The following is a 13,724-nucleotide window of genomic DNA, read 5'->3' as shown; positions in this document are numbered from 1 at the left end:
AAGAAGAAGAAGAAGAAGAAGAAGAAGAAGAAGAAGAAGAAGAAGAAGAAGAAGAAGAAGAAGAAGAAGAAGAAGAAGAAGAAGAAGAAGAAGAAAAAGAAAAAGAGTAGAAACACGGGGCAACAGAGATGGCTCACTGGTTAAGAGCGCTTGCAACTCTTGCGGAGGATCTGAATTTGGTTCCTAGTACCCATATGGGGGGGGGCACAAGCACATAAACCCCCAGCTCCAGGGAATCTGACTCCCCCTTCTGGCCTCCCCCTTCTGGCCTCCCCCTTCTGGCCTCTGCATATAAATAAAAAATAAAGCCATAAAAAAGCAGGAGTAACACAGATGGACAGAAGTTAGCAGCAATGCCCTGCACTTCTTGTCCCTTTGCCGACTCTATGGGCTTGGTTAAGACAGCTGTGTTGTGAGCCAGGAAAATCTCCCCATGTATGTTGGTGTCATCCTCATCCTCCTACTGACACAAAACCAGAATCTTGTCTAGGGTTCACTATTGTAGAGAAGATATTTCACCAAGTCTTATCTTTTGTTTCCTTGATTTTCTTTTATCAAAAGTGTCCTGGCAGATATGGCGTCCTCCTGAGGGTGTTGACCAGTTCTCAACAGGAGGAAGAATTCAGTCCCCTAAGAGACATTTGAGTTTCCAGAAGATGCAAGACAAAATTGGCATAGGGTTCTACTGCCCTCTACTGGATAAGGACCAGAGATGCTGCTACACACCCTTCCCTGCACAGGACGGACAGGCTCTGCAAAGCAAGAATTATCCTACGGGAAATGTCCCTAGTGCCAAAATTGAGAAACCTTCACCTAGAACCAAAAAAGCCACATGCAAACTCAAAAGTTTGGTTCACAGCCCAATCAGTTTCAAAAATTCCTGGCCCAAGGAAACCTATCTTGCACCTCTGACATCCTCAGATGCCCATAACCTGAGAAGTCATAAAGTTAAAAAGCCAACAAGTCCAGCCTGGTCTGCAGAGCAAGTTCCAGGATAGCTGGGGCTTGAAACCAGAATTTCAGAGAAACCATGTCTCAAAAAAACAAAAACAAAACAAAAGCCAAAATCAAACCAAACCAAACCAAACTAAAACCAAACCAAAACCATCAAATAAAGGCTAACAGGTGAGGGTCCTGTGAAGATCATGGAAGAACTGGAATGCCAGTTATCAGGTCCCTAAGATAACGTCCTCAGTCACCTTGAACTGTTCAACATTTCATTCAGAAAATGGGAACTATAAATTCTCACATCCATACAAGCAATCAGTAGCTCAGGAAAACCAGGCTGGGCCTGCTCCTTCAACTGCCCTCTTGCGATTATAATGCTGGACTCAGTTGGTAACTTCTGCTTTGCAAGTTCAGCTTCCATCAGACTTCATCTCACCCCATTCCCCTCCCCTTTTACTGCTCTAGACCACTGAGAGTGGGAAGTCCTGCTCATTGTCCTCTTAGACAGCTTTTGGTCAAGCGCTTGTTTTCAAAAGATACACTCAGAGTTTTCATCCTCCTCTCTCCCTTTCTTTCTCCTTCGAAACTAAAAGCAGATGGGGATAATTTACTGGTACTTGCTGATTTCCCTTGAAATAGGAAGACTATGTTGCATGCTAAGAGGTTTTTTATCTTCACATATTTCTTATAGAAAATAAAACAGCAATGATTGTGTCAAATGCAGTTCAACTTAGTAGAGTCAGATTGTTCATAGGATTTGTAATCACTATGGTGTTAGCTCAGTGGTAGAATGTTCATCTCCCAGGCATGATACCATGATACTGTAGGTTCAAAGCCCAGAACTGTGTGTGTGTGTGTGTGTGTGTGTGTGTGTGTGTGTGTGTGTGTATTCTGCAGCCAATAAACATCAACACTTATGTTTGTCTTGTCTTAGTTAGGGTTTCTATTGCTGTGAAGAGACACCATGACCACAGTAACTGGGACTGGCTGGGTCAGAGGTTTAGTCCATTATCATCACGGCAGGAAACCTGGCAGTGTGCAGGCAGATTTGGTGCTGGAGGAGCCGAGAGTTCTACATTTTAATCTGCAGGCAGCAGAAGGAGAGACCGCCACGCTAGGCATAGCTTGAGCATATGAGTCCTCAAAGCCCACCTCCACAGTGACACACTTCCTCCAACAAGGCCACACCTCCTAACAGTGCCACTCCCTATGGGCCAAGCACTCAAACACATAAGTCTATGGGGGCCATTCCTATTCAAGTCACCACAGATTTATTTTTTTTTTTAATTTTTATACATATGGTTGTTTTGCCTTCATGGCTGTGTACTACATGCATCTCTTCAGACCCTCAAACTTTTAGATTCCATGTAGACCATACATTTGTCCTCAATTCTTATTCCTTATAGCTTTGGTGTAGTGTGGGCTCTGTGGGCTCCTATAACAGAATATCATAGAATGGGTGGGCTTATAAACACAGCAAATAAATGCTTTCTCAGAGTTCGAGAGTTTGGAAAGCCCAACAGAAAGCACCCACAGATGTGGTGTCTGTTGAAGGCTACTTTCTGTCTTCCTGGTGTCATCTCTCTCTGGTCTTCATAAAAGGGCACTTATCCCATTCATAAGAGCAGAGTCCTCTTCATCTCATTGCCTCCCAAAGGCCACATCACCTACATCATCATCACTGGGATGTCAAGAATTCGACATACAAATTTAAGGGAGATGCACTCAGTTCGCGGCAATCAGCTATTTCTCCAGCCTTAAGAGTATTATTGCTAGTTCAGCCTTTGAAACATGAGAAGCACACTCATGCCTTAGCCCCTTTGTTCCTTCTACAAAACTAATCCTCCCATTCAGTTCAAGGAATGACTCCCATTATCTTTAGGCCTTGGGCTTAATTGTTCCCTCCTTAGCAAAGTTTCCTCTAGTTCTCATCCCATATCTTTTTATAAAAACCAGGTTTCACTATGTATCTCTGGCTATCATGGAACTCACTCTGTATCACAGACCAGGCTGACCTCACACTCACAGCGACCCACTGGCCTCTGCCTCCCCAGTGCGGGGATTAAAGGTGTGTGCCACAATACCCAGACATGTTTTAATCACAACATTGACTTACCCTTCTAATCTTTATTCACAGATATAGTCAGCATTGTTTTCTTAACTGTCTGCCCCTTCCACTATTCTGCAAGCCAACCTGGCTTTCAATCAGTAGTTGTGGCTCAAATTAAGAAGAGAAAGAGCAGTATGAAGATCATGAAGGTGGCACTCTTATGGATGGAATTAATTATTCATAGCCTGAATAAAGGTGACAACAACAGATGTGCTATGGTGGACACAGGAAAGCTCACAAGGTCTCAACCCTAGATAAAGACACAGGCAACTAAGGAACCCTAAGAGCGGGAAAAATTGTTTTCCTCAGGAAAGAGCATACCAAGTGATGATCCAATACCAGATGGTCATCCTGAAAACATACACACAAGGAACATAATACAGACTGAGTCGGTTGTACTTACATATTTAGGAATATACATATGGCCATGAGTTTGAAAAATAGCGAGGAATATATGCGAGAATTTGGAGGGATGGGGCAAGGAGGAAATGATGTAATTATAATCTCAAATCCAGACATGAGTTTTTAGGAATTTTTATAGTTTCCTAAAGAACACCATTAGTACCTTGATGGACAGTCATTAACTGTAATTTGCTTTGGATAATATGGATGTTTTTGCAATAATAATTCTCCCAATCCATGAAATTAAAAGGAATTTTCATTTAAAAAAAATTAAAGGTGGTGGTGGGAGGGGGTGTTACAGCTGTTGCCCAGAAAGAAAGCAGTCCTGACACAAGTTGCTGGAACCTTCTGAAGCAAGACTTGACAGCAGTTGGGAAACTGTCTGAAGGAAACCCAGAGTATTTAAAAAAAACCGAAAACATGAGGAAGGAGATTATAAATTATTGACACCAAATCTACATGGAATTTAGATTAAAAGGACAGGGCTACTGGAAGCACAGAAAACTTTGGGACAGGAAGACAGCCTGTAAAGAGATCCAAATCTCTTCCCTTCGCCCAACTCTCCTACCTTCTATCCTTAGGCTCTTTATGCTTAAATTTAGAATAGCTCCAGTTATTGCCCTGGTCCCTCTTTGTAACTGAGTTTTTGGTATGATACCCACTTAGCTGACGCAGCTAGTGTACACTGAGATGTGCTATAAATCAATGACCGTAGGGTCTTTGAAAGCTAAGCACAAAAATCATGCAAAAATTCATTTATAGTTCTAATAGTGATTTCATGTTAGAAATACAATATTTTTGATATATTAGGTTAACTAAAAACAGTAAAAGAATTAACTTATCTATTTATTTGTACTTTTAAATTATTTATTATTTATTGAATGTATATGGATGCTTTCACTGCATATGTGTCTGTTTTGCCTACACATATGTCTGTGTACCGTGTGTATGCCTGGTACCTGCATATACCTGAAGAAAATGTTAGATGTCCCGAGACTACAGTTATAGATGGTTGTGTGCCACCATGCTGGTGTTGGGAATCGAACCTAGACCCTCTAGAAGAGCAAACAGCCAACAGTCTTAACCACTGAACCATCCTTCTAGCTTTTATTTGAAAACACAGAATTAACCTATATGACTCATATTTGTGGCTCACATTGCACATCTATTGAATAGCACTATTTATGAATAATCCTTAGAGTAATTACATGTTAAAGACATCAACATCCAGAATATACTGGATTAAATAAAACATATCACAATAATTAGTCAGTTTCCTTTCCCTTTCCTAACCCATTAGAAAACGGAGAATGATCCTTGTGGCTTCTCCCCGACCTGCCGGGCAGCACTGCTCTCCACCCTCACTGGCTTTCTAGCCTGTCTTTGTCATGGGGGCTGTGCTTTTCCTACGGAACCAAAGACCATCTTCTAAGGCTTTGGCCTTATACAGGGATACAAGGCTCTCTTTAAGGCGCTACTGCAGGGGTACATAGGCTCTCCTTAAGGCATTACTAACAGTCATAGAAGCAGAGGTTGACTTGCTGGACTACCAGGGTTGTGGAGAAAACTGATGCTGAACTGACTAACTAATCACATGCCATTATTAGTACAGGGAAGAAAGCCCCCATTTCCTATGCTTAGCTCCAGGTCCTCTTGTTAGTCCTGGGGAGCTGAAGATAAGCCCAAGATCACCAAGAGATTCCAAGAAGCTCTCAATCTCAAATCCAGTTTGAAGTATCCGGGGCCTATATCACCCAGGAGTTATCAGTGAATTTTTGTTTGGTTTGTTTTTGAGCCAGGGTCTCACTATGTAACTCAGGCTGGCCAGGATTCATAATCCTTTAGATTTCTGAATGCTTGTGTTAAAATTACAAGTGTGAGCCATTATGTCAAACTTTAAATGGACTAAAGAGAAGGCTCCATGCTATTTTTTTTACTTAAACTAATTTTAATTACTTCTTTTTAATATACTAAAATATTTAATGACTTTAACACAGAATTGATGTGTATATTGAAATATAGACATTTCCCTCAACAACTCAAGGCAAGTAGTTTATTTAAACTATTTTAATGTTAATGACTTATTTTTTTACTTCATTATTTATCCAGTTACAAGATACAGTCAGGAATATGTATCATCCCACGTACATAACACACATTTGATCCCATACAGGTCTGCCAGGTCCTCTAGCACAAGGTAATGTAAAAATTAATCAATTATTGATTGGAAATGTGCTGAAGGCCTCAGAATTTCATCTAAAAAATCATGTCAATACGCTGTTCTTGCAGAGGACTCAAACTTGGTTCTAAGCACCAACATTTGGCAACTCACAATCACCTGGAACTCCAGCTTCAGCAGAGCTGATTCCATCTTTTGGCCTCAGAGGGCAGCCACACATGTGGCACGAATACACATGTACACATAAACAAAAATAAAATAAAGGTAAAAAAGCAAACCCTTAAATGTGTTTATTAATTTATTTTTGCCTATTCAATGTGTTTGTTTGGTGATTCTGGGGTTACTAGAACCAGCTTTGGCCACCATCTACACTGCCCAGCAAAACAAATATTTTAACAGAACTGAATTTTATCAAAAGACATTTTTAACATAGATGATTATATTTTGGGGGAGTCAGGGTCTTGCTATGTAGCCCTGGCTGTCCTGGAACTCTCACTACGTACACAAGGCTGGCCTTGAACTCCTACAGATTCAATGCCTCTGCCTCCTGAGTGCTGGAATTAAAGGCATGTACCACTACTCCTGGTTCAACATATATTTTTAAGTACAGAAAAAACCAGAAAATAATAAGACATACTCAAGTGTAAGTATGAATTTCTTACAGGAGAGTCACCTAAATAACCCCCTCAGATTAATTTACTTATTTAATTATTTTTACTTATGTATCTGTGTCTATGTCTGACAAGTGCTGTATGTGTGGGCCTTAGGAGGCCAGAAGAGGGTGTCAGGTCCTCTGGAGATGGAGTTATAGGTAGATGTGAGCCCCCCAATGTAGGTGCTAGTCCTCTGTAAGAGCCCTTAAGTGCTGAGCAATCTCTCCAGCCCCGCTAAGCAAGCTTCATAAATGTTGTTGTCCAGGCTTTGTGTTCTTCAAAACTAAATAGAGAAGTAATAGAACAATGTAAAAACCCCATACAGGAATGCTCAGCAGAATTTCTTCTGAAGATGGAAACGTCCAGCATGGTAATTATTAGGCACACATGGTTATAAAATCTTAAGGAATTTAAATTGACTTGTAAATACATGAGACTAGTGACTACATTTTTTCCTTTCCCCGTTTGTCTTTTATTTCTTTTCTTTTGTTTTTATCTTTGTAGCTTCATATTTTTAGTGGCTATATTTCATACAATGCAGTTCAATAATTCCAATGTTTCTCTTCCTTATATAAAAAAAGAAGCCAAGTATGTTGATGAACAGATATAATCCCAGCACTCAAGAAATGAAGACCAAAGTAAGGTTTAAAGGCAGCCTCAGCTACAAAGCAATTTTGAGGCCAGCCTGTGCTGCATAAAACCCTGTCTCAAAAAAACCAGCAAACAAATAAATGTAGGAAAATCAAGGGCATTAAAAATGGTACAAATTTGTTATTACATACAATGCATCATTGATGTAATTACAAATTTGTACCATTTTTATTCTCCATCATCTTCTTTATAACTTTCATTAAATTAAAAATTACTAAATCATCAAATTCATTTTCCTATGTTTTAAGATATTATGCCTAATTTTTTTAATGAAACAATTAGGCTAAATGGCACTCTGAATGAAAGTGATTTTGTTTTCATCTTGGGTAATGGGCATATAGCTTATTAAGTCCTCAAGAATTACTGACTGCATCTGGGGAAAACAGCAAACAGTAATTTGAATAGACAGCCCATGATTACTGAACAGAGAAAAAAGGTGGAAGGCAATTAGCACAATGCTTCTGAATTTGCCACAATCTCCCACTTCCCTTTTATTCGGTGTTCTGTTTTACATTACCTTAAAATGGCCAGATTTGAAAGCTGGGTGTAGCGGTGCATGACTGAATATTAGCACTCCCAGTGACTAAGACAGGAAGAAGATCAAGATTTCAAGGCCATCCTGGGCTACTTAGTGAGCTGAAAGTCAGCCTGTGTTACACTAGACCAGACAAACAACACATAAAATGGTCATAGTTGAAGATTTGAGATAGCACCGAACCTATGACGATGACAAAGGCGACGAAGATAAGAATGGTCACTATGGGGTCTAGAGAAGTGGCTCCAGGGATCAAACAGCATACGTTGCTCTAGCACAGGAACTGGGTTTGCTTCCCAGCACCCACATGGTGGTTCACGACCATCTGTAACTCTGGTTCCTTTTTCTGACCTCCAAAGACATTCCCCTACATGCATGCACTGCGCAGACACACATGCGGGCAAAACACACCCAAATAAAATGAACAAATCTTTTAAAAAGGAACACACATGATCCTAAAAGGAGCTGCCAGAACTGGATGGCTAGGCATTGCCAACCCCTTGTGTCGGTCTAGGCGGCCTTCTGTGGGGCTCCGAGCTGTCAGAAACAATGAGTGTGGTCTTTACAATTCACAGCTAAGCAGGGGAAGGACAGCCGGCAGAGGAGGAAATTTGCTCACTGGGGCAACAAAGGCCATAACATTCTCCTGCCTGAAAACAGTCTGGGGCAGTGTTACATGCCAAGAGCCAAAGAAATGGAAAATGTGCCCCATTCCCCACCCCCTAACTTAGAAAGAAGAACATTAACTTCTCATTTATTAAGATACATGAGAGATTATTCAAGGTAAATCGACCTTCTCTGCCACTTCTGCCTGCCGAACGCTGGCTAATAACACGCAGACAGGATTGTAGATGGTTAACTTTCAACCTTCTGCTACAACAAAAAAGAGGAAAACTTTAGTAGCTGGATCAATATGACTAATTGTTTCCATCTTAGGCCTTCGACCACAAAGTACCAGAATTCACAGTAAGCCAGTCTGGATAGGATGTGGGCATGCTTGTAGGAAGCCACACCCAGCAACCAGAAATTTCTTATGACTCAGGCCAATTTCTTTTATTAAGAAGACACCCAGTACTGAAGGCAAGTAAGGGAATTTACAGTTAAAATAGATTTGTGGAGCAGTTTCAGAATCCTGGGCTTAAGCTAGATTAACACCATTTTGGCAAGCATTATCTTCTTTGCCCATCTTTTAATTATATATATATATATATGGGTTCAGGGAGAAACTTAGATCTCAGTGCAGGCCAACATTCAAAAAGTCTGTGAAAAGTTTTTTTTTTTTTTTGATAGTGGAAATTTTCTCTTTAGTGCTATACTTAGCTACTTCATCTGCCCATAAACACAAATGCACACACCATCTTTCCTCATTATCTCAGTGGTTCTTATCCAGAGGGCAGTTTTGTTCCCTAGAACTCACTGGGAAATGTCTACAGACACTTTTGGTTCTTCTAACTGGGGTGGGGGTAGGTTGCTACAAAGAACAAGGGAGTAAACACACTCGCCCACAGCCCTGCACCCACGCCAGGGGGGAAGAAGCCCTGCAACACCATAGCATGGGCAATAGCTTGTGCCTCCAAGGGAGCCACAGGGCATTGAAAGACCATCTGCTACCTCATTTGAGCTCACGTGTTTACAGCAGAGCGCACGCTGGCAAGCTGGTCCGCTAGAATTAACTCTGGGATTTCTAACTCCAGACAGAATATTTCGTTCAGGGCACGAAGACAATGACCCACTTGCAAAATTTAATATGCAAAGTCTATAAATGTAAGACACACTGCAACAGTTTGCAGTCTGTGTGTCAACCTTAGTTGTTTTTTTAAAAAAAAAAATAGTAAGAGATCAGCCTTCAAGACATCTCAAATTTTCATAGCCCTGTCTACTTTCAAAGTGACATCATTTAGCATAAAGATCTAAAAGAACTTTCCATGTCTGCTGTCATTACAGTCATGTTCACAGGTTTGGTTTGGTTTTTTTGAGACAGGGTTTCTCTGTGTAGCCTTGGCTATCCTGGAACTCACTCTGTAGACCAGGCTGGCCTCGAACTCACAGAGATCTGCCTACCGAGTGTTGGGATTAAAGGTGTGCGCCAACATCGCCGGGCATGTTCATAGTTCTTTTTTTTTTTTTTTGGTTTTTCGAGACAGGGTTTCTCTGTAGCTTTGGTGGCCGCCCTGGAACTCGCATAGTTCTTAAAGTGTGTAAATTTCTTTTTTTTTTCCCTGCCGACCTTTTTACTCTTAAAGGACTGGAGTACTCACAGGCTCGGTTCCGGGTTCTGTAAGTGCAGGTATAGAGACTGCAGGACCTCCGTGGCGTAGACCTCGGAACCTGGAACCTTCTCCACAGCAATGTACATGGAGATGCATGCAGAATCACTCTCAGGTGATTCATCAGCGGCATCGTCAGCTTGGAATCTCCAGCAGTGGCTACACGCCTCGAGAGAGTCTAGAAACCTGCAGGACGGAGGAAGGAAAGCTAAACACCACAGGAGTGGAAAGCCCGAGGACAGCTCCGAGAGGAGCGCTGGAAAGCTCGTTCCCACCCCCATGTGGGGGTGGGGCGAATGGGAGGCAAGAGTTGATTCAAACTGAGTGCCTTGGTGGTAAGCAGGGTTCAGAGGACTGACTCAGAGTTTGGCCATTCCCTCCGAGTTGGCAGACGTTAGAGGCCCAGAGGAAAGATTCTCCTTCACACACATAAATAAAGACTGAGGTACCTACCGTTTCTCAAAATTAAAAGAAAGTTTATTCCCTCAAATCCTAATTACTTACTCAGTATGGTATTTATATGCAGGAAGAAGTCAACGATTAATACTCCTTTCAGGCAGTCTGAATTTTTTTTTTTAAAATTGTTTCTGGCTTGCTTAAAAAAAAAACAAATAACAAAAACCAGCACATACATCCTGCCAAAACAGCTCTGGCTGTTTTGAAATCTAAGTTTAAGTTTATCTGTGGCTCTTGCCAGTTTTTAGTGTAACACTGGCTCGGGAACACAGACAAAACGAACAATGGTAAGTCTTCAACCTTGTCTCTACCACACACAGTCACAGTGACAGGCTCCGAAGCAAAGCTTTTCGAGGTATTCACCAGAGTCCTCAGTTTATGGCACCTGAACTCTGAACATTTCCCTTCCAGTGGTCCCTCACCCCTGCTCCACTATTGCTTCACCAACTTCTCCTGAAGACTCCTTCTTATCCCTGTAGCAGACAAGTTCTGAAAAGAAAACAAGCAAACAAGTTGCTTAAAGCCCAAACATATTCCTGCCTTCTGCACCTGCTTAATGGCTGCTTATCACTTATGTGCCTGACCACAGAGCCACTTCCTTAAAGGCTCCCTGGTGAACACTCCCCGGGTTCGCCGATCCCCCTCTTGTTGCTTATCACAGTTGAAGTGAGCAGTTGATCAGAGATACAATTGCAGCTCCATTCTCCCCGGCACCTAAGCTCCCTAGGGGGAGCGCCTGTGTCTGTCTCAGTCAGAGCTGCATTTCTTAGGGGCAAGGCCTTAAGAAAACATGGGTTTGGGGACAGGAGAGATGCTTCCGCAGTTAACAGCACCGGTTGCTCTCCTGGAGGACCAGAGTTTGATTCCCAGAACCCATATGGTGGCTCACAACCATCTGTAACTCCAGTTCCGGGCAATCCAAAGCCCTCTTGCTGGACTCCATTAGACACTACATGCACATAATGTACAGACATACGCACAGACAAAATACCTGCACACACACAGTTTAACAAAAATAAAGCATGGGATTGAGGACCTGAGCAGGTTTCTTTGTGGGGGCGAATTGTAGATCCTATTTTTTGTTTGTTTGTTTGTTTGCTTGTTTGTTTTTCGAGACAGAGTTTCTCTGTATGGCTTTGGTGCCTGTCCTGAAACTTGTTCTGTAGAACAGGCTGGTCTTAAACTCACAGAGATCCACCTGCCTCTGCCTCCCAAGTGCTGGGATTAAAGGCGTGCGCCACCACCACTACCTGGCTTTAGGTTTTAATTTTAAGAGCTGAGAATTGCGGCATGGCAGCCCGCATGTATTGGAACAGTAATAAGGGTCTTTCCTAGTGTTACTTTATTTTATTTTATTTGTTGCAGCATTACATATCCCAAGGTCTCAGGTATGCCAGGCAAGTGCTTTGGCACAGAGTTATACCCTCAGACCACGTGGCTTGTCTATATTTTTTATATGCCTTTTCCCAGAAGCAGCTCCTGTCTCTTCTGATAGAACCTAAAAGATCCCGATGGAAATTAGAAGCTACCAGAGTATCATTCCAGTCTAGACACTCAAGGGTGGGAAATCTCTCAACATTTTGTCGCCGTTTCAACGTTTATTATAATTTCCTTTGTTCCAGATACTATTGTTGGCTACTGTGATTCAAAGGAGGGACAGAAGTCACTAAAACAATCTTGATTCACGCTATATGTTATGATGCTAGAGGGAAAGAAATCTGTTTCATCCCTGTTGCTGTCTATTTCAGCTTACACTGCCAGAGTCTAGTCCCCCACTGAGGGGAATCAGGGCAGGAAGTCAAGCACGAGCTGGAAGCAGATAGCATGGAAGAATGCCGCCTGATGGCTTGCTCTGGCTCAAGCTCGGCTAGCTTCCTTAGATAGCCAGGGACTACCTGCCCAGGGAATGGTTCTGCCCACAGTCGGCTGGATCCTCTGGAATCAATTAATAGCCAAGACACAGGGACAGACACAACTTGATAAGGATACGTGAGACTCACTTCTCAGGTGATCCTAGTCTGTGTCACATTGACAGGAAATGCTAAGTAGAGCAAACTTACATATAAAGTTCCATATTATTTAATCACTCAATCACCACTGCTGATTAAACAAAAAAATATGCCATTAGGCCATGTTTGTGTCAAATAAGGAAATTGGGGTGAACAAATACATTTTTTTTTAAAGGAAACGGCCCTTCAGTTCTCCTTCAAATGCATTCCGTGCCAGATTTGAGAAAGGTATGACTTGCTAAACATCTGTTGGGCCCTGAGTATTTTGAAGATTGAAAAATATTGATCAAAGCCAAGGTAGTGTTTCATGCCTATGAGTCCCAACACTTTGGAAACAGAGACAGGAGGATCAGAAATTCAAAACCTGGACTACAAGAGACCCTATCTCAAAAAGGGGTTGGGGGAGCTCTAGATAGCCCAGGGGATGAAGGTGCTTGCCATACAAGCCTGGGGACCTGAGTTAGGATCCCAGGAACCCACGGTGGAAAGACCAAACTGCATTCCAGAAAGTTGGACAACTTGTCCCCTCACCCTGACACATGTGCACACGCACACCCAGGCATCACAGTAATTATAAATACGGATGTAAAATAATCTTGCTCAGAATGACTACCAAAACCCAACCTAACATCAGCTGCATGTCACAGCTGAAACAGAGTGGGGGGGGTTTCTCAGCTACTGTAAAGTAAAATGCGCTGTCTTATATAAAGACACGAAAGCACATGCAGTACTGACATTAGGAAACTAGAGAAACAGAAGGCAGATTGCTGGTTGCTAGGGTGTAAGTGAAAGGGACAACAGCAACTGGCCACTTACTAGGAAGAAGGGTTTTTTTTTTTTTTTGAGGTGATGGAAGATTTTGGAACTAATTAACTAAATAGAGGGGGCAGTTATACAAAACTGTGAACATTCTAAATGCTACTGCGATTTTCACTTAAAGAAGTTAGTTTTATTTCGTGTGACTTTTTACCTTAACAATCGTATCTTATAAAGCACAGAAACAGGGAAAGATGCAGCAAACCCTACAGTTTCTTGTCTCGGATGGAAGAAACAGCTTCCGACAGTTTGGTCTTGACTAGGGAGCAGAGGCGCAAAATAAGAAGAAAAGCTGGGAGATTTTCCAGATGTATTTCACTACAGACTTGAACGCTTCTTCCCAAGAGAGTGTTAGATGGAAAAAAAAAGTAAAAATACACACACAGAAAACCGGTATCAGGACCCACCCACTCAGTGCCAAAGCAAGGAGGCCAAGAATGTGACCTCAGCCTTTTCTCCCTCTTCAAGCACATCCCTGCCATCCAGAGACTAGGAGCTGACTCTTTCTTCTGTACCGCTGTCCTTGATCTTGCGCCTTTTGAACTAGAGGGAAGAAGGAAGACTACACACAAGTAAAAGGAGAGAGGCATCACACCAGCAGTGACAGGGTGCCCAGTAAGAACAGGAGAGAGGTGTCACACAGAAGTAACTATGTGCCTAGTGAGAACAGGAGAGAGGAGTCACACCAGCAGTGACAG

The 13,724-nt window shown here is 42.1% G+C and overlaps 1 protein-coding gene across 1 annotated transcript in view; it reads right to left on the bottom strand.

Moving 5' to 3' along the window:
• Window positions 1-13,724, bottom strand: part of Ca5b (carbonic anhydrase 5B) — a 53,596-nt gene that overhangs the window by 29,978 nt on the left and 9,894 nt on the right. Inside the window, exon 2 of the mRNA XM_005358763.3 lies at window positions 9,737-9,931. Within this exon, the coding sequence (XP_005358820.1) occupies window positions 9,737-9,878 (142 nt within the window). The 5' untranslated portion in view covers window positions 9,879-9,931. The remainder of the gene's footprint in view (window positions 1-9,736; window positions 9,932-13,724) is intronic.

This window comes from Microtus ochrogaster, chromosome X, assembly GCF_000317375.1.
Source record: "Microtus ochrogaster isolate Prairie Vole_2 chromosome X, MicOch1.0, whole genome shotgun sequence".
Classification (NCBI taxonomy): Eukaryota; Metazoa; Chordata; class Mammalia; order Rodentia; family Cricetidae; genus Microtus; species Microtus ochrogaster.
This window is presented reverse-complemented; position numbering and strand designations above follow the sequence as displayed.